We start from the raw sequence: 27,949 nt of genomic DNA, 5'->3' as shown, positions 1-27,949 counted from the left end.
CATGCAGAGGATGGTATGTGTAGGGAATGAGCTGCCAGAGGATGTGGTGGAGGCTGGTACAATTGCAACATTTAAGAGGCATTTGGATGGGTATATGAATAGGAAGGGTTTGGAGGGTTATGGGCCGGGTGCTGGCAGGTGGGACTAGATTGGGTTGGGATATCTGGTCGGCATGGACGGGTTGGACCGAAGGGTCTGTTTCCATGCTGTACATCTCTATGACTCTATGACTCTGTGACTCTAATTTAGGATGGATTCAAGTGTGTGTAATTTCTTAAAGTTGAGGTCTGTGTATGAAAAGTAATTATGCCCAAACCACCTTCTTTAACATTGTCCTTCACAGTTCCTCATATATTCCCATCTTTTGTTGGGTTTTTGTCATCATTCTAAAGAAATTGCAAATAAATGTATAAGCACAATGTTCCAATCCATTGTTGTGCATTTATTTCATCACTGTGTAATGTGTGAATGTGATTGACCGTTGTGCTTTCACTTTGTTTCTGAAGTGGTTGAATCAAATACTCCTAATGAGTCCTTACAGAAGATGTAAGTCTGCTGATTGACTATATGTGTCTTATGACTTTCTTGTGCTATATCCCAAGACGGCCCTGTATCTGATTCTACCAAGCCTAGTTCTGTTGTGACTGACTTGTCTAGCCTGCTTTCTGACACCTGTACTGTCCAATATGATTAATTAGCTGGATGTTGCCCTCGGATTGAGACCTTGTTGCCGTCCTCGAAAATCCGTGCAGCTCCGCTTCAGCTTGCTAAAAAAATGGTGATGATATTGTGAGGTGTCGGCTTGCTCGGCTATACTGGCTGCTGCTGCCATCTCATTGTCTCAGGAATATATACAAGTGAACAAAAACATCACAATGCAGCTTGCAATAATCATTTTTAAGGACATCTTTCAGTGAAATATGATGCTACTGCAGTTGAGTCTGTGACAGTTGCTCGATAAAACGTTGCAGGACATGAGTATTATGGTGTTGGCAATGAACTGGTGAATTAAATCCACGTTTGCCATCCCCCACTCCCCCGATACCACCCCTTCCCCAGACAAGTAATTCCAAGGTAGCCTCATCGGAGACTGTCAAAGGCTTAAGTTGCTTAAAACCACCAAGTGGGCATGGGTGTGCTCTCTCTTGTTAAAGGTTTTCCTGTCCTGCAAGGAGATCAATACAAAAGATAGTAATAGTACGTGGTTATGAAAAGAACACAAAACAGTGATACAGGGCAGTTGAGGGGCACACTACATGCTACAAATTGCTGATATGTGAAATATCATTAAGAATTGTTGCCTTGCATATAGGTCCCCTTATAAAGTCCTAATTGTAAATGTAACATACATCCTCAGTGTTCCTATTCAAACATAGTGTTTCTTGAAATGAAATGTTTTATTATGATGGAAAAGTACTAAAACAATCAAATCCAGTTACTTAGCATCTTCCAATATTCAAGTATAAGACTGTTAGTAGCGTCGACATCTTGTGCTTGGGCCTGGTCCCGATCATGTATTGATGACTTGCTGTAGTGCATTTCTTGTGTTCTGACATCCTTTTGCTGGTCTCTTTCCAGTTCATGTGGGACTCAATTGCTGCACTGACATTTTCTTCCACCTTTCATCATGTCTGTGATACTGAGGACAAATGGGGCGAATGACCATCAGTCCTATTCAATTCCTCCTCTCCTTGCCTTTCCATTTGGGTTTCCTAATTGGAAAAGCTGGCTTTTCTTTGTGGCCCTCAATGTCTCAACAACATTGCTCTGCTAACAGCTGTCCTGACCTCTCTAGGGCTATCCCACTGTTTGAATAGCTTCTAATTGGAGTTTATGGTCAGTTAATGATGATTATTGCTTCTTCTGTAACATTGGCTGACCCATTGTGCAAGCATTAAGGCACATGTTTTAGTGCATCTACCAAAAAAAAGTGAGCTCCCAGTAAAGCAACTTTCTTTGAAACTCTCAAAAGCCTGAAGTAATTCTCAAATTAACCCTTCAATTGCATCATTCAGCAACTTCTAATGTTTCAATTACAAGTCAAAAATATTTCCTGATTGACCTGTTCAAAGATGTTATGACACATCTCTGAATTAGGTGGGACTTGAACCTGGCTCCTGGCTCAGAGGTAGAGACACTACCACTGCACTACAAAGGCCCTAATCAACAGTAATTTCTAAGCTTGAATATCAGCTTTGTGCACATTCCTCTGGACACAACCTTGAGTTCCATTGCCTACACCTTTGCAACAATTAGGAGGTTATTAATTTTTTTAAAAAATCCATCTTTTAGCTGATTTTTGGCACTGAGTTCCCAACTTTAAAATATGATGTGCTCTTCACAGGCGTCACTGTTTGGGAGTTGATGACATTTGGTAATAAACCATATGAAGGAATTGCCGTTCGTGAAATCCCTGGTCTCTTGGAGAAAGGCGAACGCCTGCCGCAGCCTCAGATCTGTACCGTTGATGTCTACATGGTCATGGTGAAATGTAAGTATATGATTAAAAATAGTTTCAAAAGCAACTTGGGAAGACAGATTATGGAACATTACTGTGTATATAGCTGCCAGAGAGTGAAGGCTAGACAATTGGATATGAATAAGGGACAACCCTTTTACAGTGCAGTGGCACTTAGATAGTTCGATTCCCACTGAACTCCCTGTTGCTGATATAATGCAATGAAGAATTCAGATACTTTTGGAATATGATACAATTTGTTCGAAAGTAAAAAAAAAACTGAAACTGAGTAATTTTAATCCAAATTACTCATCTGCTTCCAGATTTAAGATTCCAGGTGTCAGACTAGATATCAGGAACCCAGCATTATTCCTGATGTCCAGCCTCGCCAAGGTATTACTGATGGGAACTATGTCAAAATGACTTGCTTCTACTCAGCAATCATTTTCACAAACCCATCCAAATATGGGTGGATATTTTCAACATCAGCCATTAATTTCTACAAAATCACAGAAGTGGCAAAAACTTCTAATTCTCTCTGTCAGGTTTCCTGTTATCCTCCATCCAGAATCTCTCCAAAATTGGGAGTGAAAAGTAAAAGATATGGAATTAAATATTTCTCACATCCCAAAAGCAAGGAAGGCAAGTTTAAACGATCCAGTCTCACAACCAACAAACACCATGTTGGAAGAAACAGAATTGAAATCAATTCATTTTTATTCAGAAATGATATTGTAATGGAGTGGAGGGAATAAAGTGAATGGATTTTTTTTAAAAAAGGGAAGATGCCATGGAATACAATGTTACATTGTCATGCTTATGATATGAGACTATATCAGAGTGTTTTGAGCCAAAGCTTTTAAATTATGAAATATGCTGAGGTTGCAAAGAGAACATAGTTGAATCTTAAACAAATAATATATTCATTCGGCTAAACCTGTTCAGTTGAAAAGACATTCACATTGAAACAACAAAATGAAATTTTCCTGAACAAGTTATGAAATTGGCTTCAGCAGAAGCTGTTATATTCCATGTGGGTTGAAATTGGAGAGAGAAGAAAAGGTTTACCATGATGTGTAATATATGTTTGCAGTTATTAAGGCAGCAAAATCGCTCTACTATATTGTTTAAGTAGTTATTCTTTATAAGCTGAGACAGTTAGTCTATACAACACTTTTCAGTGGATTTTGTAACAAGATACGCACGACAATAAATGAATAAAAAATGACAGACTAGCTCATTATAAAGAGAGTCGTGACCCATCCATTCTCACATTAACAGCCATGATGGAAAACTTAACATGGATTTAGACAGAGGCCTTTAAGCCTAAATAAAACTTTACCCTGCCTCATTAAAACACTGCTTCTAAGTGTTGTTTGTCCTGCTTTCTCCTTGGACCCACTGTTTCAGACATTTACATTTCAAATTGTTCCTTAATTAGTCACAAGGAAGAATTGATTTTCTGGGATCTGCTTTTCTCTCTGTTTCAATTTCAATAAACAAGCAGACTAAACATGATTTTAATAATATTTCTCAATCAGGCTGGATGATCGACGAAGACAGTCGCCCAACGTTCAAAGAGCTTGGCGCAGAATTTTCCCGGATGGCTCGCGATCCGGCTCGATACTTAGTTATTGAGGTTTGTTCCTGTTAAGTCTCTTGAGAATGTTGGAACAAAGTCCAGAACATTCCAAAAACTAAATTAGTACTGTACTTGAGGAATTCTGAAAACAGCATTATTTCATGAAGTCCCATAGAATGTACAGCAATCTCTGTGTTTATGTTCCAGTCGAGCCTCCCACCTGCAGTCTTCATTTATCAACATAATCATATATTCCCTTCTCCCTCATATGCATCTAGCTTCCCCTTAAATGCATCTGCACTATTTGCTTCATCCACTCCTTGTGGTAGTGAAATCCACATTCTAACGACTCTTTTAATAGAGAGAGTGAATTCTGAATTTCTGATGGCCTCTCGGTTTGCTCTCCCCCACACATGGAAACAGTCTCCCTGTGGTTACTCTGTCAAAAACTTTTATAATTTTAAAGATGTTCTATTAAGATGCTCCTCAGTCTTTTCTATTCAAGAGAAAAGAAACCCATTCTTTTTGTTACGTCATTTGATTTTGATCAATCAATGTGTAAATCCTAGAATGATGTTTGGGTTCAAGATACCAGTCCTGGTTCTCACTATAGCTAAGTAGGTTTATACTTTGAACTGTATTACCTGATCTTGACGAACGAGATATTAGGGGACCTCGGCACTCCTGAATTGAGGAGAGGTTTATCAACTGGGGTTACCACTTGTCATCCCGCTTTGGTGACCCTTGCTGGAAATTCATCTCTGATGCCAGTCATGGACAAACTGATAGAATCCATACCAGAAAATCAATATTTAGAGATGAACAAGATAAATAAATAGTCAGCATTGATTTGTCAAAGGCAGATTCCATTTATCAAAATTAGTTAAATTCTTTTTGAGGAAGTGACTGGTGTAAGTAAGTATATTGTAGCTTAAGCAACGCAAATAGATTTCCAGAGGACAATTCAATAAGATGATTATGGCAGCAACTTGCCTCTCGCTCCTACAACATAATGAAATATCCCAAGGTGCTTCAGAGGAGTGTAATCAAATATTTGACAGAGTCATGTGGAGAGATAGTAGAATAGATGACTAAAAGCTCGGTTAAAGAGGTGGGTTTTAAGGAATATCTTATTATGGGAAAGAGAAGTAGGGAGGTGTAGAAAGGGAATTCCAGAACTTATGGTATGTGCAAGAGGTCAGAATTGGAGAAGCATAAAGACCTTGCAGGGTTGTCAGGCTAGAGAAGGTTACAGAGAGAGGAGGTTTGAGGCCATGGAGAGAATTTATATCAAAAATGAGAATTTTAAAATCAGGGTGTTGCCAGACCTGGAGCACAGCCACAGTAAGTCAGTGAGCGCAAGAGTAATAGGTGAATGGAACTTTGAAGTTGAGTTAGGATAAGAGTTTTGGATAAGTTCAAGATTATGGAGGGTCGAAGATTGGAGGGCAGATTGGAGAGTGGTGAAATGATCATGTCTAGAGGTAACAAAGGCAGCAGGAGATGAGCTGAGGCAATGGTGGAGTTGGGCAATGTTAGAGGTTGAAACAAATGATCTTGGTGATGCGGTGGATATGTATCAGAAGCTCAATTAGGGGTCAAATACAGCACCGAGTTTTTGAACAGTCTAGTTCAAAGGGAGAGCTGCTGTGAAGAGGGATGGAGTCATGACTAGAGAATGAAAATTGTGACAGGGACAATGACAATGACTTTGGTTTTCCCAATGTTTATACAATGCCTTTTAATGTAGAAAAATGTCCCATTGTACAATCAAAAATATTAACAAATAAAAAAATCTGAGCCAAGGAAGGAGATCTTAGGATGAGCATTCAAAAGCTTGGTCAAAGAGCTGGGTTATAAGGAGTGGTTTAAAGGAGGTTACAAAAAGTTTGTGAAGGGAATTTGAAAGCAAAGGATCTAAACAGCTAAAGGTATAACCACTAATGCTGGGATGAACGGGAATGGTCTCAAGACAAGAGACTAGAGTTAAAAGAATGGCAAGTTTAGAGTTTGTTAACACACAAAGCAATGATTTAATATTGATGTCCTAGTTGTCTAAATTATAACAAAGTTAAACATTTTAAAAAGTGGGTCTGTAGACGATTAAATTTATTCATCACTGTAGTTGTAAGATTCTAAAATACACTGTCAAAGTTCTAAATATACTTAATCTTACACAGACACGGTGCACAGAATAACTAAAAGTAGCTCATTAAGTGAGTGTAGAGTAACATTACACATCAAGAATGCTCCAGATTTATTTGGCCCCTTTAATATTTTGATTTTTGGGAACCAAAATGGAATGTTTTAGCAGGTTTCCCAATTTCCATTCTGATTTCCAAGTCTACCTTTATGCAGGCTTGAAGATAGTTAGTTTTTGTTGGATTGTCTCCTATTGGTATACTATTATAAAGTCATAGAGATGTACAGCATGGAAACAGACCCTTCAGTCCAACCTGTCCATGCCGACCAGATATCCCAACTCAATCTAGTTCCACTTGCCAGCACCCGGCCCATATCCCTCCAAACCCTTCCTATTCATACACTCATCCAAATGCCTTTTAAATGTTGCAATTGGACCAGCCTCCACCACTTCCTCTGGCAGCTCATTCCGTACCCTTCTGTGTGAAAAGGTTGCCCCTTAGGTCTCTTTTATATCTTTCCCCTCTCACCCTAAACCTATGCCCTCTAGTTCTGAACTCCCCCACCCCAGGAAAAAGACTATTTATCCTAATCATACCCCTCATAATTTTGTAAACCTCTATGAGGTCACCCCTCAGCCTCCGACGCTCCAGGGAAAACAGCCCCAGCCTGTTCAGCCTCTCCCTTTAGCTCAAATCCTCCAACCCTGGCAACATCCTTGTAAATCTTTTCTGAACCCTTTCAAGTTTCACAACATCTTTCTGATAGGAAGGAGACCAGAATTGCACGCAATATTTCAACAGCGGTCTAACCAATATTCTGCATAGCCGCAATATGATCTCCCAATTCCTGTACTCAATAATCTGACCAATAAAGGAAAGCATACCAAACGCCTTCTTCACTATCCTATCTACTCATGACTCCACTTTCAAGGAGCTATGAACCTGCACTCCAAAGTCTCTTTGTTCAGCAACACTCCCTAGGACCTTACCATTAAGTGTATAAGTCCTGCTAAGATTTGCTTTTCCAAAATGCAGCACCTCGCATTTATCTAGATTAAACTCCATCTACCATTTCTTAGCCCATTGGCCCATCTGATCAAGATCCTGTTGTAATCTGAGGTAACCTTCTTCGCTGTCCACTACACCTCCAATTTTGCTGCCATCTGCAAACTTACTAACTATACCATTATATTGCTTGTATTCTGATGGTTTAACAGTGTTTTTAGTTATTTGACTCTATACCCCTTCAATTACTAAGTCATCAGCTGTTTTCTGAACCTTCCTGTATCCTTCCTCAGGGTGATGACCGGGCCAGCAATACACATGTTGGTGATCAGAGGATTCTACGTGAATACGAGGAAGACCTGATGGATTATGATGACCTTGATGAAGATTTGATGGCAACCATAATGGATAACCCAACATCTGCAGGAGTTAGACTAAGAATTGAATCCAACAGGGTATGAAACTAGCTAACAAAGGCAAAGAATTTGTGATGAGAGCAATTATTTTGGGCAATTGTTCCTCTTCTTTCACCTGTGCTAAACATTGATGTCACATGTCAGCTTAAACTGAGCATTTGCTGTGGCTTGAATCTCTCTGTCATTCAGACTATCTCATTTGGGATAACTTTTCTTGGTTCAAAGTCAAACCAGTTGGTGGAAAACCAAAATACATTTCCTGCTAGTTGACTGTAACACAAAGGAAGTGTGGCACTGGAAAGGAAGTGTGGAGAACACTCCCACACTTTGTTTTATCATTTTGATTTCAGGAAACCAGCTTCTGTCAGTTAATTCCTGACATTTATGTCAATTATGCCAGCAGCAGAGTCAAAGGCCCACTGAAAACTTCAGTATATTGCTGATACTGGATATAGGAGTTAGATACAGCAGCATAAATACAGGGAGCCAGCTTGGAAACACTTAAGTGCCAGAAGTGCCAGAATCAAAACTAAATTAGCAGCAATATAAAGCCAGCTAAAGTAAACTTGAGAATAAATTACTCTTTGTTGGTCTTTTCCATCAACCAATTACAAACTACGGAACTGGAATCTCGATCTCTCCTGTCACATTTCAGTATCATGATGAGAAAGAAACAGGAAATTCCTGAATGGTTCAATGATACAGATCTCAAGATCCTAGATTTGAAACCCCAATTGGATGGTCTCAGCTGGGGTAGCAGTAGGGGCTTAGTACCCATAGAATTGGGAGAGAAAAAAAAATCAGCCAGGGTTTCTGCTCCTTGTCAGTATCTAATGACTCCTTGCTCTAAATATATTGTGTGACATTATGTTTAGCTGTGCTGGGTTTTCCTTTCTTTCCTTTCCTAGGCCAATTAACGAAAAACTATTAACAATCTTGGCCAGCATATGAAGAACTGGCCACTTGAGAGGATTGCCCAATGGCAGTGGATCTGTACCATAGCAAGAATTGGTGCCTTCAGTATTGATAGCTATTTGGCTATTTCAAAACTGAACTGGTTGTGACCCTATTGGGTGAATTGTGTACAAATCCTTGACAAATTGATCAGAAATATCTTTCTTTGCAATTTTTTTCTTTGCTAATTAATTGAAATTTAAAGTTCATATTCTAATATCCCAAGACCTGAATGTTGGTTCATGACTGACTGCACATAGCTCCTGGTAACAGTACCATTTCAAATTTGCTTTCCATTTCTCTTTGCAGAGTAACAGTTTGCCAGCAGGGTACATGCCAATGAATGGGATTGGTCCAAATGGCTCTCGACAGGTAGGCATAGAAAGATGTTTATTCAGAGTTTCCGATGAACAGTGCCAAAAATATCATATCTTGTTTTCACAAGAAAACCAGTAAAAACGACAGCTCTTAAAAGCAGTTAAGATTTTGCAGCATATTCTTCATTTTAGTATTTTAATGTCTAGGTCTGGATGCTCATTTGAGCTTGAATTATTTGAATCTTTCGTGTAATTATTGTGTTTATTAACTAGTGTACTAAATTTTTTTGACTGCAAACACTAAGCAGTCATCTACTTGCAGTTGTCTTTTTTTTTCAAGTAAATTCTATTTTTCTGTACTTCCTGGTGATCCTAGCAAAACATGAAAACTATGTACTGTTGAAAGAATTATTGACTTGAATGAAGGCACAAAATCAGATCATTATAAGACTGTAAAAGGTGGGATTACGAATAGGCTCATGAGTCTACTCTGCCATTTAATGAAATCATTGTTGATCTGATAATCCTCAAATCTAATTTCCTGCCTCATCCCCATAACCCCAATTCCGTTACTGATCAACAGTCTATCTCAGCCTTGAATACACTTAACGAACCAACCACAACAGTCAAGAATTCTACAGATTCATAGAATCCCTCCAGCGGAGATAGAAGCCATTCAGTCCATCAAGTCTGAAACGGCCCTCTGAAGAGCATCCAGCCCAAGCCCTAAAACCTTGCATTTGCCATGGCTATTCTACCTAGCCTGCACATCTTTGGGCTGTGAGAGGAAACCCACACAGACACAGGGAGAACATGCAAACTCCAGACAGTTACCCAAGGCTGGAATTGAACCCATGTCCCTGGCACTATGAAGCAGCAGTGCGAACAAAACATTTCTCCACTGTCTTAAAAGACCTTGTACTCTGAGATTATACCATCAGTTCTAGACTCTCCCACAAGGACAAAGAATCTCCTCACATCTATAACAGTCCATTTGTTTTCCTTATTACCTGATGAACTTGGATGGTAATTTTGTGATTCATGCAAGAGGACTCCCCAAATCCCTCTATGCTGCGGCTTTCTGCAGTCTTTCCCAATTTAAATAACATTTAGCTCTTCTGTTCTTCTTGTCACAGTGCATAACTTCTCATTTTCCCACATCATATTCTACCTGCTAAGTTTTTGCTCACTCACTTAACTTGTCTATATCCCTTTCTAGAATCTGTATTGTTGTCACCACTTGCCTTCCCATCTATTTTAGGGTCAGCCGCAGACTTTGCAATAGTACATTCACTTCTGACATCCAAGTCATTAATATATATTGTAACTAACTGTGCCCCCAGCACTGACCCCTGTGACACACCACTAATTACAGGTTGCCATCCTCTTTATCTGTCCACTATTACTTAGCCAATCCATACTAATATTCTACCCCCAACATTGGGGGAAAGTTGCCATTAATAAGATAAATAGCTTTACACGCAGCACCTTATCAAATGTCTTTTGAAAATTCAAATATGTTACATCTACTGGTTACCATTTATATATCCTGCTCAAAGAACTCCAATAAGTTTGATGGTGATGATTTTCCCTTCATGAAGCCATGCTGCTTGATTATGTTATGTTTTTCTAAATGCTGTACTGTTACATCCTTTACAATAACCTCTAACATTTTCCCTATGTCAAACTTTCTCAATGACCGGGTCCACTGTCCCTTGAGAATTCCTCTGTTTATTTGACTGAATCTGCTTTCCCTTCCCTGGGAGCAGAATCATAAAGCTCATATGTTGTTGGGTATACAATGCTGTTCTAGAGTATAGATGAAGAAGGGAGTTGGGTGCACTTCTCCAGCTTTAGATGCAGACTGGGTTGTATGCATAGTGTTCCAAGAAAGTGCCCTGAGTGGTCCTAACAGAAGTGTTTAAAAACAAAAATAACTTCCTTGGGTCTCAGTGAGTTCTGTTTAGTTGAGTTGTATGAGTAGATTATTAATGGTTCAAGGAGAACTATATATGAGAGAGAAAATAAAAGTATGAGAGAGAATATTACCTTGAAAAGAAAAACAGGAATCTGTATCAGACCTCTTTTTTTCAAAAAAAAGGCTATGATAGTCTGTGAGTGGGTCTTGACCAGTATCCAATTCACTGTTTAGTAGCTGAAATTGAAGCTTTGAGAGAGCAACAATGAAATCCAATAAATGGAGAAAATGACCTGTAGGGCACAAAGAGTAAGTAACTAGCCCAACAATAAAATTCTTCTTTCACCCATACTTATATGCAAGAGGAAGAGTGTATATTTTCTGAGATTCAATGATGTGTAACAAAGTGACCGTTTCAATTGTTAGACTGGGATGAGGAATGGAGATCTGGGGTCAAAGCGCTCCCTGAGGATACGGAATGAGTCTACAACTCGAACTATCTCAGAGTCCTCGGAAGGTCGAGGTACAGCATCTTCACTTGATCTATATGAAGACATATCTTTGAACGGAACACTCCAGCTCCGTGGCCACCGCTCAAGGGATAGCAGTGCACGTTTCTCCAATGGCACAAACATGATAATTTCCCCTTCTGATGAAGCAGAGGTGGACATTAATGGCTATGTGATGCCAGAACAAAGAAACTCTACAGCTGGTAAGCATCAAACATATAATCGTTGAGAATAATGATTGCATTCAATCACAAAAGTAAAAAGAGTTCTGTTTTCAAGAATACTGAAACAGTAAGACTTGTTCTATTAAAAAAAGAACTAAATAGCCCCATTGAATTTGGTGTAATTTGTCTATCAGCTGGAATCAGTAATAGATTTTCTCACCTAAGCCAGTCGTTTGTGTGTTTTAATGCTACACCAGGACATGAGTGCAAAACCTATGCTGACAATCTAATGCAGTATTAAGGGAGTCAGTCGTGCAGCTTTAGCATGAACTATTAAATCAAAACCTCATCTAATTAATCCAGTGGAAATTAATAATCCTACAACACTATTTCAAAGAGCAGCAAGTTTGTTTAATGTCTTGACCAACATTCCGCCATTGAGCAACACCACTACAAGCAGGCTAACTTGTTGTTTGTCTAATTCTCTGATTTTTGAGATCATGGTGTGCACAACCAGGCTGCTATAGTTGCCTAAATAACAAGTGTGGCTGTAATTTAAAAGTAATTCCCAAAGTGTAAATTGCTTGAAGATGTGACAAGGTGCAAGATCCTTCTTTCATTTAATTGTAAATAAAATTAAATGTAAAATTAAAAGATTAAATAAAAATCTTTTTGTCACAGTAATTAGGATCGATAATGCACTGCCAGGAGGTATGATGGAAGTTGGTTCAGTTGAGGTATTCAAGAGGGTAGTGCAGGAATAATGTGCAGGGTTATGAGAAAAGGCAAAAGATTGACGCTAAGCTAAAATGCTGAGAGAGCCAATGCAAACATGATGGATAATGGCTGTGTGTGATACCTCTCCAGTAGGATAGCCATAATCCAAGGAACTGACTGTCGGTACAAGCTAGAGCCTTACGGTAATGAAGCAGTGTAAAACATCTCTTAACATCTGTTTACTTTTTTCATGTTTCATGAGTTTTTATGTTGTGTTTCTAGAGAGTCTGATGAGGTCTGCCAATGAAGTCGATTCCTTGAATAACAAAGTCAGCGATGTGAATAATACCCAGTCACTCGAGAGTCAAAAAGAATCTGACTCGAAACCAAGTGATCAGGAATATGAGTACATGAACAAACAGGCCTACCTCAACGGCTGTGTGAGCGTCGTGCAGAACCCTGAATATCTGGATGACAGTTCTGTCTTTGTTACTGAGGGTGACATTCATGCCTTTGATAACCCAGACTACTGGCACAGCAGTCTCCCAGCAAAGTCAGAAATAAAGAGGACATAAAGGATCCTATTTAGAGAGCTAACATACAACAAGCAAAATAAGTTGATTTCTGAACTTTGAAATGTAGGTTGTGGGGGAGTGGGAAGAGGAAAGAAAATACGAAATCCTAAATCTCTGAATCAGAAGTGTTTACGTTGTAACTAAAGATAAAGACTGTTTTACTTATTTTCATTGTGTGTAATGCCATCCAGTTTGGATCCTTACATGATGTACAGTGATGCTGACCCATACACCTACCATTATGTCAGTTTTCTCTCTCTTTCTCTCACATGCACTAGTGAATGTCCAGGAATAATGTTGCTGTGTTTTAGTCATGGGATGAGAGAGCTGTGTTTAAACCAGATACCTGCCAAACATGCAAATGTTCAATGCATCTTGTTGCATATCTTCATGAAACATGGAGTAAACTCACCAAACAATCCTTTAGTTAGTAGAGCTTCCTATCTCTTGCCTTTGACATGCAGTAGGGGGAAGGAATGCTTTTGTGTCACAAGATTTGCCCTCTCGTGGAATACATGAAGATTGTGAGGCTCATCTTGGGGGGAAAAAAACTCTGCAAGACCCATTAAGTGAAGCTATTAACTGGCTTGTGATCAGAGGTTAATACTTGGTAATTTGGTACCAATTTTATTTTTCTGGAACTATGTTTTCAAATGTTTATTGTGTTTTAAAGTGCTTAGCTCTGAAATGGATCTTTTTCTCCAAATTGTTTGATTATCACTCATCCAAAGCAGAGGCCATATGAGCAGTTTGGGAAGATGGGTGACATCATGGCTAATTCTGTAATTTGGAGGGAGAATATAAAATACGTTGAAAATTATTCTGAAGGGCAAGGTGGAAAGAGACCTTTCCTTCTCAACTCCACTCTCTACCTCATGGCTGTGCTCAAATTATCAGTCAGGAAGGGAAGGGTTGATTATATTCTTCGTGGAGCAGCCTGGTCTTTCAGTTAGCCATGCATGTTATGACACAAGAAACTGGGAGCATATCACATTTTCAGGAAGTTTCAGAATGACTTCACAATTAAAATAATTACACTTTTAACACTTCAAATTTAAAGGCAGTAAAAGTGAATGGAGATGTGGGCTCAGACTCATTGTTGATTCTGTGGAACAAACTGGTCCCTTTGCCAAATTTTGTAAGAATTTTGGTGGTTTCACTATTGAGCCAATAATTAGCCTCAGTCTGGCTACAAATAAAACTCTAGAATAAAGGGTCATTTCGATAGCACTGCATGTCATATCATTCTGTCGTTAGAAGTCCAAACCTGGATCTTTAATAGCTCATTTTGTTCTCAAAGTTTTAAGAGGTGTTTTTGATGAATGTGATTCTACAGTTCTTGTTGAATTCCATAATTGTTTAATAAGTAGTATGAAGTCTTATTTGTTCCTCAAATGTTCCTCTATTTGAGCAGTGTGTTTCTAACATCTATTAATGAAGTCACTATAATATGGACTGATTTCACTGCTTTTAACTACTCTCCAACAAAACATCCTCTGTGATTGTATCTGATTATCATACACAGTAGTGAGAGAAATTCGACATTTTTGTGTGTACATAAATGAAAAGCTGGGATACTTGAAGATAATGATGTGTGATCAGTGTTTTAAAAAGTAACCCTGATAGGGACTAAAGATCACAAGCCATTGATCTAGGAACCTGTTATGAATAGTCATGAATTAAGTCCTATACTGTATGTTCTTTACTTGCCTTTCACAAGTGAAGCAGCAGTGACAAGTATACGAGCCAATTTGTCTCAGACTCCTTTGGGTGTTATTTGAAAGGGAAAGACTATGACCAATTCATAGTCAAATTTCAAATTTAGCACCTATCAAGGTGTCTTACATAATCAAATTTTTAATATATTTTCTCTTTCATTCAGGTTATGGTGTACAGTAACACAAAAATGACCATTTTTCATGTGTGAGAAAATGACTGATATATTGAAGGATGATTCTACACAGGTCATAGTAATCCCATCCTCACCTAGATTGTCTTATTTGTGCATGTACCAGCAAGGCAATGGTGGGGAGGGGTCACCGGATGGCAATAAACAGTGAGAAACCTGCATGTTTTTTATCTACTGTCTAGCCCAGAGCTGCTGCTGCCATTGCAGAGATCAGCTAATTCTGTATTTTTCCTCTTGTGCACTGCATGACAATGTACAAACAGAAGGTGCCTTTTTCCACGAAACTGTTGAGGGAGCGAAATGATTTTGTGTTCATCTTTTCTCCTCCCTATTCTGTCCTGATAGCACTGCCTGTTGATTAGGGGACAGCATCAACAAGAGCTTGTCACTTTCAGTACCTTGCTCAAATACCCCTTCTTGTGTGTGTGGATATAAGTGGGCCCAAGAAGAACTTGACCAGGCTTTCCATTCCTTATCACTATTTCTAGTGCCTCCTACTGGAAAATGCGTGCTCGTGTGTGAATTCCAGATACGAACGTAATTGAGCTGAGCTTTGATTACTTGTTTTATCTGGACTCTCAAAAGGAAAAATTGCTGCTTGAGTGAAATACTGAAGGGTAGCTAAACCCCATGACTAAGCAGTGCCTTCAAGAAAGGAAGGGACAAAATGGTGATGAGCAAAAGTTTTTTTTTCAAAAAAGAGTGCTTTGCTGCTCACAGTTTGCAACATGTTTGAAAGGGGTGTTTCATGTCACTTAACCCTGTGATTACTTAAAATCCACTGTGCCTTGAAGTACATAAACCTGTTCTAATACAGTACCGACAGGACTGATTTCCTTTTCGGAGACAACAATGCTTAATATATTAAGCAAATTGTAATGAAGAACACCAGTCAAATAAACCTTTTAATTAATAGTCTATTTTTTAAAGATCTATCAGCATTGAAGTGATTGTTTTTTCAGAGTATCAGTTTGTGACCGATGAGTAGCTGAGTATTAAATGCAAAAAACTGATTGTAGTATGAAATGGGGGAGACAGGTAGATTATCTCTTCCTTGTTAATATCCATAAGAATAGTTTCTTAATTTCTGTGTACTTAATGCTGTTTTTATACAATTTTAAGGGACTGGTTGAAAACGCTGGAGTGTTCCGCCCTTTTTGTGAAAGTCAAATAAATATTTGTTTTTAAAAAAAATCTGTACTAGTTTTCAGGGGTGACAACTTTTAAAAGCTATTTTGGTCAAGCATATATGTTCTTTCCATGTATTATGTATATTCTTGCTAATCTTCTTGTTCGACTTTGCAGGACAGAAGTGAATTGAACAGGTTTAACGTGGCATCAGAAACATAATTCCAGCACAGGTTTGGCAGGACAGTTTGTCATTGCCCTTTTCCTTTTCTACTCTATGCCAGAAGGCTTTCTCTCTTTCGCAATTCTAAAGTTCAAAGTGTTAAAATTTAAGGAGAGGTTGCTTAAACTGCGAACACTAAGTGCTGGAAAGATTCAGCAAGCCAGGCAGCATCTGAGTTAAAAGAAACAATTAATGTTTCAGTGCAATGTCCTGAAATCTGATGGGCATATAGCAAATTTTAAGCAAGTATGGAAGGGGGAAAGAACAAAAAGGAGGGTCTCTGAATGGTTAAAATCATGTTTAGTGGAATGTCCAAAACAAAATGAGAGCAGTGGTTATGATCTGAAATGATTCAACTTGATGTTGAGGCCGGAAGATTGTAAAGTGTTGAATCAAATACCACAAATTGGTCACGGTTCAGGATTGGTTATAAAGGTGCTGGGAAAATATTTCTTTTGATGGAACAAAGGGGCACAATCGTGGTTGTGGGTACATTCGCCAAGCTGGGAAGTTGATTTGCAGATGTTTCATCCCATCTCGGTGACACCTTCAGTGCTTTGGAGCTTCCTGTGAAGCTTCACAAGAGGCTCCAGAGCACTGAAGATGTCACCCAGACGGGATGAAACATCTGCAAATCAACTTCCCAGCTCGGCAAACATACCTACAACCACGACAACCAGCACCAGAGCTACAAATCTTTACACAAACCTTGAACACCTAAGGGCAAGAGACACTAAGGCAAACAAAGAAATGGGAATCCTGTGCCAAAGGGGCACAATCTTAAAATTAGAGCCAAACAATTCAGAAGGCTAATTGGGAAGCAATTCTTTGCAAATAAGGTAGTGGAAACCTAGAAAATACTGCTTTTCTCCTAAAGACTGTGGATGCTGGGGAACAATTGAAGTTTTCAAAAGCGAGATCACAGATTTATTTTTGTTGAGGGTGTCCAGTAATATGGATCAAAGGTGAGCAACTGGAATTGAGGAATAGATAAACCCTGATCAGAAACTGGACAAGGGGCAGAACAGCCTATAGCCATTGTACAGTAGCCACCAAATCTTCTGGCCACTGTTGAGTTGACTGTAGCAATACTAATGATCAGAAGAATTTTGCTGCCTATGCCTATGATGCAGACATTTACACTGGAGCTTCTAATAATAATCGCAACAGCACAGTTTTACTGGAAACTTAAACCTACAGTGCATACTGTGAAATTCCAAGAACAGACTATGCTAGATATTTTACAATTCTGGGAAAGTCTTCCTGAATTCCTGGCATTTCTGATTCAGTGAGTGAAATTCAAAGCAAAACTGCAGTTTATTTAATCCCTTCATTTCAATAACCTTGAGGTTATACCGTGATATAACAGTATTACAGTAGGCTACTTCTTGGGGCTGAGGAAATCCTTCCAGAAACAGTGTGGCCTTCCAGAGGAACCTCCACCGTGGTCTTTGGCAGACAAATCCAAGAAAGATATTAACCCCTACGCCTGGAAATCTTGCTGTGATCTCGGATGATGGTAATACCAGACAAGTTAGATCCCAGAGTGAAATCTGGCCTGATATACCTTCGGTTTTGTGTTTCTTTTTGTTTACTGTGGTGGTGAATCACTGAATATATTCCAAAGAGGCTGCCAATGTACTTTTAACAGAAGAACACAAGTTTATTACATAAAAGAAAACATAAACTATTTAAATTAGCCAAAAGCTACTGGAACAATTTCATCACAAACATTAAAAAAAAGTTCACGTCTTTTATCCCAGCAATATCCATATAGACAGTTACCTCTATCTTACATGCTAAAGCTTTTTGCTCAGCTGACATGGCTACAATTGATTTCCTTTCACAAAATTGCTGTGCACTCAATTAATGTTATTTTGTTCAGTTGATGTGTTCCCCTGAGACTCCTAAAACAAACTACTACTAAGCACACTTTTATACCTACAGGTAACTAGACAAACATCTGAGGAAGGAAGGAATAATGGTTACAATGATAGATTTTAGATAAAAATAGAAGACTCAAGTGGAGTATGTACACCAGCATGGACTCTGGAAAGGCCTATTTCTATGCTATACATCCTACGCATATAATGTGTGTGTACCAGGAAAGTTCCAAGTTTGGATTCTCCATTGATCTCGCTCAAAATAGATGATGTTTAGAATAGGCCATATCTTGGTAGTCACCTCTCTCAAAAGATTACCATTGATGAGATCAAACACCAGACTGGCTGTGTGAGCTCAGCCTTCTACAAACTGCAGCAGTGAGTGTTTGGCAAGGGAGACCTCCTCAAGTCCACAAATGTCCGATGGTACATTAATAGTTGTTGTCACCACAGTCGTGTAGTACAGTGAGGCAATACAAATATCGAAAGAGAAATTCCACCAGCCTCTGCTGCATCCTCCATGATCATGAATCAGACCATTGAAGAATTGCTCACGTCCTTCTTGAAGACAGCTCCACAAGTGTTCAGCAAAGAATCCTGCAAAATCAACTATGATTGAGTGTGCACAATGTCCAGATGGCCAAAATGCATTTTTCCTGCCAGGTCCTGTTTTCTCCACTCTCAAATAGGCAGCATTCCAGGAGAGGAGAAAGAAAATATGACAAAAAAAATTCTAAAGCTCCCCTTGAAGCATAACAGCAGTGACATTGATGACTGGGAGGAGCGTGCTACCAATCATTCAAAATGGTGAAAACATATACATCTAGCTGCATCATGTTTTGAATCATATCTTAATGTGAGGCATCTGAGGCAGGATGGTGGCAGAGAAGGAAAGAAAAGGAAGCAAATCCTTTACCCCTGATCCCATGACCTCATGGGGCATCTTTTCCTATATTCCCAAATATCCATTGGCCTAAAATACGTCTGTTCAGTCACACAGGGCCATGGGAGAAATTCACAACTCTGAGTAAATGTCACCCTCAAATTGAGGGATTGCTAACAATATATCATCAGAATGTTTAATCCAAACAGCTGGAATTCCTTCCTCTGCTATTTTACGAGAAGTGTTAACGAGCAAAATAAATTAATTACTGCTTTGATATCATAACAGCAAGAAATTTCAGATGAAGGTATTTCATGTTTACATACTATTTTCTCTCAGTGTAATTTCAGGACTGAAGCTTTTTTTTCCACATTTCCTCTCCTTTGCCGACTCCTTTCCTAATGATCATTAGGTGGCAGATACCTTGCTGCCAGGAGACCTCTGCCACTGCCACTTTTTAGTTAACTAGAAGCTTGGCCTTTTTAAAAATTCTACACCCTCTTTGTCACTGAATTTCTGCTGATCTACAACCTGTATGAAATCAGGAATTTGATTCAAGACTGAGGAAAGAGACTGCATTTTCTGCTCAAGATGAATTGAATTGAATTTATTGTCACGTGTACCAAGGCACAGTGAAAAGCTTTGTCTTGCGAGCAATACTGGTAGACCATAGAGTTAAGTAGCATAGATAAGTAAATAATAGGTAAACAGTGGCAAAAATAAAAACACAGGTACAGGCGAATGTTAAGAGTCTGTGAGTCAATTCAGTATTCTAACAACAGTAGGGTAGAAACTGTTTTGAAACTGGCTGGTGTGTGTGTCCAGGCCTCTGTACCTTTTCCCCGATGGTAGAGGTTGTAGAAAAGCATTGCCAGGGTGAGATGGATCTTTAAGAATGCTGGTGGCCTTTCCTTGACAGTGGGCCTGGTAGACAGATTCTATAGATGGGAGGTTGGCCTTAGTGATTGCCCGGGCTGAGTTCACCACTCTCTGTAATCATCTCCGATCTTGAATGGTACAGTTGCCATACCAGGTAGTGATACATCCAGACAGAATGCTCTCGATGGCGCATCTATAAAAGTTGGCAAGGGTATTCGCTGTCATGCCAAATTTACTCAGCTGCCTGAGGAAGAAGAGACGTTGTTGGGCCTTTGTAACCAGTGCGTCCACATGAAGAGTCCAAGAAAGCTTGCTGTGATGACTACTCCCAGGAGCTTGACATTCTCCACTCGTTCCACCTCTGTGCTGTTAATGTGTAGGGGGACATGAGTAACATCCTGCCGAAAGCCAATAATGAGTTCCTTGGTTTTGCTGGCATTGAGAGCTAGGTTGTTCTCAGTGTACCATTTTTCCAGGTCTTCCACCTCCCATCTGTAGTCTGTTTCATCGCCATCTGAGATTCGACCGACTATGGTGGTGGTGTCATCAGCGAATTTGTAAATGGCATTAGTCTGGTATTTGGCGACGCAGTCATGGGTAGACAGGGAGTACAGTAGGGGGCTGAGTACGGACCCCTGCGGGGCTCCAGTGTTGAGTGTTAATGAGGATGAAATATTGTGCCCAGTCTTCACTGATTGTGGCCTGTGGATCCAGTTACAGAGAGTGGGGCGTGGTCCGAGTTCACTAAATTTAGTAATCAGTCTCGAGAGATAATAGTGTTGAAGGTTGAACTGCAGTCAATGAGTAGGATTCTTATGTCGCTGTTCTTGGTGTCAAGATGTTCTAGGGAGGAATGAAGGGCAAGTGATTTGGCATCTGATGTAGATTTGTTGGTCCGATAGGCAAATTGGAGTGGGTCAAGAGTAGTGGGGAGGCTGGAGTTGATTAATGCCATGACCAGCCTTTCAAAGCACTTTATGACCACCGAAGTTAGGGCCACTGGGTGGTAGTCATTGAGACATGCTGCATGAGCCTTCTTAGGTACAGGGATGATGTTGGCTCTCTTGAGACATGTAGGGACAAGTAGCCTGCTGCAGGGAGATGTTGAAGATGCCCGAGAATACCTCTGCCAGTTGATCTGCGCATGTCCTGAGTGCATGACCTGGTACTCCGTCTGGTCCCATCACTTTCCTTGGATTCACATGAAGAAAAACTGGTCTGATATCTGATGAAGTGACTGTTGGGATAGGTTCATGAGGACTTGTCGGAATAGGTGTTACCTCTCCACCGAAATTCTGCTCAATGTGAGCATAGAAGACGTTGAGACGATCTGGGAGGGATGAGTCATCATCTGCTATCTTGCACTGATGTTCTTGCAAGATGTTCTGTCAGAAAATGAGATATGCCATTGTCTTGTCAGATAATTGCTGAACGTAGGATACAAAACTCGCCTATCTAATCCAATTCAGATTTTGTGTGCAGCAGCTTTGTCTCTATTCTTGTCAGAGAGATTTGTAATGAGATCTCCAACAGGTGTTCAGTGCTTGTGTATTGATACTGCACTGTTTAGATAGAGTCATAGAGATGTACAGTATGGAAACACATCCTTTGGTCCAACACGTACATGCCGGCCAGATATCCTAACCTAATCTAGTCCCATTTGCCAGTACTTGGCCCATATCCCTCTAAACCCTTTCTATTCATATAACCAGTCAGATGCCTTTTAAATGTTGTAATTGTACCAGCCTTCACCATTTCCTCTGGCAGCTAATTCCATACACACACCATCCTCTGTGTGAAAACGTTGCCCCTTCGGTCCCTTTTATATCTTTCCCCCCTCACCCTAAACCCATGCCCTCTAGTTCTGGACTCCCCCACACCAGAGAAAAGACATTGTGTATTTATTCTATCCATGCCTCTCACGATTTTATAAACCTCTAATAAGGTCACCCCTCAGTCTCTGATGCTCGAGGGAAAACAGACCCAGCCTATTCTGCCTCTCCCTATAGCTCAAATCCTCCAACCCTAACAACATCCTTGTAAATCTTTCTGTGAAGCATGATTGACATATGTGTAATTAGAAGTTAAAAAGCACAGCAACTAATTAAAGCCATCAGTTCACTTTGCACCTCATTTATTAGACTGTAATTGTGATATTTCTATCTGCTGGCTGAATCGACTTCATTAAGATTTGGAAAATTAATATGCAAACTATATTTTTTGGAAATAAGACTTATTTCACGAAGTGCTCGCAGACAAATGCTAAGAGGAATGGGGAGTTTGACCCACAGAACAAAAGTACATGACAAAGACTATTGTAAAGAGGCATTGTCCTGCACCAGAACAAGGAATTAACAGAAACAATTAGAATGGAAATGTTCTATAGGATAGTAAAACATAGGATCATGCCACTAATTCTCTACAAAGAGTTGGGGGAGTGAGGAGAAAAGAGTCTTAATGCTTTGTACACACAGCAAATCTACTGAGGTCACCAATTCTTAGTCTCTAGGGAGAAGAAGCCATAGAGTTGGCCCTCACATTAGCTGGAGCATAGTCCTTGGGTTCCAGTATAGTAATTCATTGTGTGCAAATTGAGATAGTGAGCATGAGCACATGTTCCAACATAGTCCGCCTTGATTCAGTCCATGTTTGCATGCAAATCAATGGTTACGATTACTACTTAAAACTTAATTTAATCACAGGCAGTTTTATCTCTCACATTTGTTCAAGACCTCGAAAAGAGAGTAAAATGGTAGTAGAACATAAAATGGTAGCAAAGATTTCCAGGTTGCAAATAGATCAGTGGAACGATGGGTGTTGAACTGGGGGAAAGCTGAGACAGTTGTTCTGCAAGGTGGGGGCAGAGTTCTGTTGATAAGGTTGAGAGTTGTGGGAATGTTGACCAGGAGTCTGGGAGAATCCAGGATGGGTTTGCAGCAGTGATTAGGACCACTGAAAAGGAGGCACCATGGCAAGACAGCAGTAAAAGAGGCTATGGCATGGAAGCAGTGAGAGAGGTGCTGAGATAAGATGAGACAGTAATGGGTTGATGGACTTCTGATGTGGCAGTACAAGGATCACATCAATTGGCCTGTTCGAGCAATGGTAGAGGGGATTGCAAAGTATGGAAGTAAAGAGAAAGGAGGTGTATTTATATAGTGCCTTATCACCTGCTCAATACATCCTAGAACACTTTACAATCAGCTGACTATCTTTTTCAGTCACATGTTTTGTAAGGAAACAGCAGCCAGTTTGTACGCAGGAATGTTCTACAATCAGTAACTGAAGAAATTCATCTATTTCTGTTGATGTTAGTTGAGGAATAACTATTGGGCACAACACCAGGAGAATTCTTTTCTTCAAACAGAGCTACAGGATCATTTATGTCTACCTAAGAGCAGTCAAGGCCTCCAACTGATGTCATATCTGATGGCATCTCCAAAAGCAGAGCACGCTTTTGGTGCTATACTGAAGTGTCAGCCTAGATCACGTGCTCAAGTTCTGGAGTTAAGCTTGAACGCAGAACCTTTTGGCTTGGGTGAGAATGCTATAAACTAAGTCAATGAAACACTTAATTAGAGGGAGTTATGGTTTGTCACTGACAAAAGCATGGTGATAGAAGGGCAGTTGTTATCATAGAGTCATAGAGATGTACAGCACAGAAACAAACCCTTCGGTCCAACTCGTCCATGCCGACCAGATATCCCAACCCAATCTAGTCCCACCTGCCAGCACCCAGCCCATATCTCTCTAAACCCATCCTAATCATATACCCATCCAGATGCCTTTGAAATGTTGCAATTGTACTAGCCTCCACCACTTCCTCTGGCAGCTCATTCCATAAACATACCACCCTCTGCGTGAAAACGTTGCCCCTTAGGTCTCTTTTATATCTTTCTCCTCTCACCCTAAACCTATGCCTTGTTCTGGACTCCCCCCACCGCAGGGAAGAGACTTTGTCTATTTATCCTATCCACACCGCTCAAGATTTTATAAACCTCTATAAGGTCACCCCTCAGCCTCCGACGTTCTAGCCTATTCAACCTCTCCCTTACAAGAGTTTAATTTATACTGCCAGGCCTATCCATTTCCACCGACTAATGCCAACTGGTTTTGGGATACTCTCTTGTCAGATCCTGCACTGTCCACCACTCCAGTTCTGCTAGATCCCAGGATTGTCCCTATGTCAATAGATCCTCCAGCCACTATTGTTAAAGTCTCAGCATCCCTACCAATTCTGAGACCCAACACCTAATACTGTACTGTTTCTATATCTGAGAAGCCCCATCCCCATTGCCCCAAATCTTTACAAAGGCCCTTCAGAAATACTCCACCTTTCAAGCCAAACTGTCTAACAAGAATAAAGCTGAACAATCCATGCTGTCCATCCACAAGTCCTGGCAGCAAGAAGGTCATTTGACCTAACTTCGAGCCATCCTCCATTCTCTGCCTATGATTGTGCCTGGCCATCCCTGTAGAGGGAGCATGCAGTGTCTGCCAGAGTGATTGATACCATCTACACAACCTTTAGGTTTGAATGCATCATTGATGCCCCAGTACCACATGTTCATTTAATTCATACATTTCCTTTAAATACACTGGGCTGAATCTTACATGGCTCTGAACAACATGGGCTATGGCGAGAAACCTGGGAGAATTGTGAGAGCTGTCAGACATGGCTTTTCTTGAATTGGGAGCAACTAACTGCATTTTACAACAAAATTCAAGACATCAAGATAGGATTCTTGCAAGGCAATGATGAGATCCCTATTAAGGGTTTATTGCTTTATTTGTTCACTCATGGGACATAGGTACCGCTGGCTGTCCAATGCTTATTGCCCATCCCTTGTCATCATTGAGAAATTAGTGGTGAGCTGTCTTCTTGAACTGCTGAACTCCATGCGCTGTAGGTACACTCGCAATGCCGTTGGGGGGGGGGGGAATTCCACAATCTTGACCCAGTGACAGTCAAGGAACGGCGACATATTTCCAAATCAGGATGGTGAGTGGCTTGGAGGGGAGTTTAGTGTTCCCACATATCTGCTAGACAATGGGGACTGCAGATGCTGGAGAAATCAGAGTTGATAAAGCATGGCAGTGGGAAAGGCACAACAGGTCAGGCAGCATCCGAGGAGCAAGAGAGTCGATGTTTCGGGCAGGACCCTTTTTCAGGCCTGAAGGGTTCTGCCCGAAACATCGACTCTCTTGATCCTCGGATGCTGCCTGACCTGCTGTGCCTTTTCCAGTGCCACACTTTATCAAGTCCCAAGTATCTGCTCCCTTTGTCCTTCTAGATGGAAATAGTTGTGGATTTGGAAGGTGCTGTCTAAGGATCTTTGGTGAATTTCTGCAGTGCATCTTGGAGATAGTACACAGTGCAGCTACTGAGCATCAATGTGGAGGGAATGGATGTTTGTGATGAAGTGTGCTATTTTGTTCTGGATGAGTCAAGCTTCTTGGGTGTTACTGGAACTGCACCCATCCAGGCAAGTGGAGAATATTTCATCACAATCCTGACTTGTGCCTTGTAGAGGTGGATATGCTTTGGGGAGTCAGCATTCCTAGTCTCTGACCTGCTGTTATAGCCATTGAATTTAAGTGGCAATTCCAGGTGAGTTCCTAGTCATGGTAAGCCCTAGAATATTGTCAATGGGGAATTCAGCCATGGTAACACCATTGAATGTCAAGGAGCAGTAGTTAGATTGTTTCTTATTAGAGATGGTCATAGCCTGGCATTTGTGTGGTGTGAATGTTACTTTCCATTTGTCAGACCAAGCCTGGATATTTTTCAAATCTTGTTGCCTTTGAACATGGACTGCTTCAGTATCTGAGGAATCGCGAATGGTGCTGAACATTGTGCAGACATCATCAAACTTCCCTACTTCTGACCCTATGATGGAAGGAAGGTCGTTGATAAAGCTGCTGAAGATGGTTAGGCCAAGGTCACTACCCTGACGAACTCTTGCGGAGTTGTCCTGGATCGGAATCAAAAAGTGTGGCACTGGAAAAGCACAGCCGGTTCAGCAGCATCTGAGGAGCAGGAGAGTTGACATTTCAGGCATAAGTTCTTCATCAGGATCTGAGGTGACTGACCTCCAGCAACCATACACATTTTTCTATACGCCAGGTATGACTCCTACCAGCAAAGTATTTGCCCCCGATACCCATTGGTTCCAGTTTTCCAGGGGTTCCACACGTGGTCAAATGCAGCCTTGATGTCAAGGGTTAAAATCAACTAGGAGAAAGTGAGGACTGCAGATACTGGAGATCAGGAAAAGAAGGGCTTATGTCCGAAACGTCGATTCTCCTGCTCCTTTGATGCTGCCTGACCTGCTGCGCTTTTCCAGCAACACATTTTTAAGCTTTGATGTCAAGGGTTGTCAGTCTCTTATGCTGAAATTCAGCTCTTTTGTCCATGTTGAACCGAGGCTATAATTAGGTCAGGAGGTAATTGGCCCAGGAAGAGGTCAAACTGGGTGTCAGTGAGCAGGTTGTTGCTCAGCAGGTGCTACTTGATAGCACTATTGATAACAGAGGCATTTTCAGGATGGCAACCTATAGCTAGTGGAGTGCCACAGAGATCAGTGCTGGTGCCATAATTATTTACAATCTATATTAATGACTTGGATGAAGAAAGTGAATGTATAATAGTCAAGTTTGCAGATGACACAAAGATAAGTGGGAAGGCAAGTGGTGAGGATGATATGAAGTCTGCAGACAGATATGGATAGGTTAAGCAAGTGAGCAAAAGGTTTGAGGTGGAATATAATGTGGGAGAAATGTGAGGTCATGCACTTTGGCAGGAAGAATAGAGGAGGTGAATATTACTTAATGAAGACGCAGAAAGCTAGGGAACACAAGAATTTGGGAGTCCTCGTCCATGAATCAGAAACAGCTAGCATCCAAATTGTGGGTAAAAGGGAAAGCAAATGGAATGTTGGCTATTATTTTGAAGGGAATGGAGTGTCAAAATAATGCAGTTTTGCTGAAACTGTAGAAGGCACTACTCAGACTACAGATGTAAATCTGTGAAGTTTTGGGCCTCTTATCGACAGAAAGATGCACTGGCATTAGAGGCAATCCAGAGAAGGCTCACTAAGCTGATATTAAGTAAGGAGGGACTTATGAGGCAAGGTTGAGTAGTTTGGCCTGTACTCGTTCAAATAGAAGAATGAGAGGCAATCTTATGGAAACATGCATGATTCGTAGGAGATTTGAGAGGGTAGATGTGGAGTGGTTGTTTCACCTTTTAGGAGAGTCTTGCACGAGAGGATGTAAACTCAATGTAAGCCTTTGTACATTTAAGACACTTAAATTAGGAGGAATTTCTTATTTCAGAGAGTAGTGAATCTGTTTAACTATTTACCATAGATGGCTGTTGAGGCTAGGTCATTATTCAAGGCTGAGATAGACAGATTTTTGATCAACAAGGGAATTGAGGGTGATTGGGAATAGGTAGGAAAGTGGAATTGAAGATTATCGGATCAGCCATGATCGCATTATATATCGGAGCTGACTCAATGGGCAGAATGACCAATTTCTGCTCCGATATCTTATGGTCTTATTCCTTACGATTTTTTATTAAGCAGCGAAGGTAATCCATGATGGAGGACGGGGAAAAGATTGTGGCTGGAAGATCTGCTTTTTTTTTTGAGGTATTTTGGGTGTTGGAGATGATTTCCTCAAATTCCAAGAGCAGCAATTACTGTTTTATAAGCTGTTGCACTGTATGGAACTTTGGGGGTAAAAAGATCAAAACAATGGCACTTTAAAAAGGAGGAAGACAGACAAAGGCAGCGACCACATGGTCAGAAAAAAACCCTATATTGTTGTTTGACACAGAGTGAATCTGCACAGTTACCGCCTTTGCTGTTTGAGTTCAAATATCTCTGGACATTGGAGTGCGTCCAAGAAAAGTTAACAACAGCAAAATTCACAGCTGACCTTGGCGGAATCTGTGTGGGGCAGCTCACAGCACAGTATCAGATAAGTGCATGGGTTTTGAGTGTAACCTTGTTGTAGATCTACAATAGTGAGTAGAAGGGGTTCTTTCTTGATGAGATCTGTCTCTTGATTAAATTTTAATAATATAAACCATAAGTACTAAATTAGCCTGGAGCAGTGTTCTTTTAGAACAATAAGAAAAGTTCTATTGTTAGTTTCTGGATCTGTACATTGAGAAGGAACAAATTATTTAGTAGAGTGATGTGCTCTTCCTGTCGGATGTGGGAGTTCAGGGAGAGTTTCCATGTTACTGATGATTATGTCTGTAGGAAGTGTCTTTG

The 27,949-nt window shown here is 40.4% G+C and overlaps 1 protein-coding gene across 2 annotated transcripts in view; it reads left to right on the top strand.

The window, feature by feature from the left end:
• The window catches only part of LOC122543329 (receptor tyrosine-protein kinase erbB-4-like), an 82,448-nt gene extending 66,570 nt beyond the window's left edge, over positions 1-15,878 (top strand). For both annotated transcript variants that reach the window (XM_043681857.1, XM_043681858.1), the window contains exons 22-27: positions 2,345-2,491; positions 4,000-4,097; positions 7,483-7,644; positions 8,869-8,931; positions 11,221-11,506; positions 12,467-15,878. In XM_043681857.1, the coding sequence (XP_043537792.1) occupies positions 2,345-2,491; positions 4,000-4,097; positions 7,483-7,644; positions 8,869-8,931; positions 11,221-11,506; positions 12,467-12,759 (1,049 nt within the window). In that variant the 3' untranslated portion in view covers positions 12,760-15,878. The remainder of the gene's footprint in view (positions 1-2,344; positions 2,492-3,999; positions 4,098-7,482; positions 7,645-8,868; positions 8,932-11,220; positions 11,507-12,466) is intronic.
• The last annotated feature ends 12,071 nt before the right edge of the window (positions 15,879-27,949 follow it).

The sequence above is a fragment of the Chiloscyllium plagiosum genome, chromosome 43 (assembly GCF_004010195.1).
Source record: "Chiloscyllium plagiosum isolate BGI_BamShark_2017 chromosome 43, ASM401019v2, whole genome shotgun sequence".
Classification (NCBI taxonomy): domain Eukaryota; kingdom Metazoa; phylum Chordata; class Chondrichthyes; order Orectolobiformes; family Hemiscylliidae; genus Chiloscyllium; species Chiloscyllium plagiosum.
The sequence above is the reverse complement of the archived record's forward strand: the minus strand, read 5'-3'. Positions and strand labels throughout refer to the sequence as shown.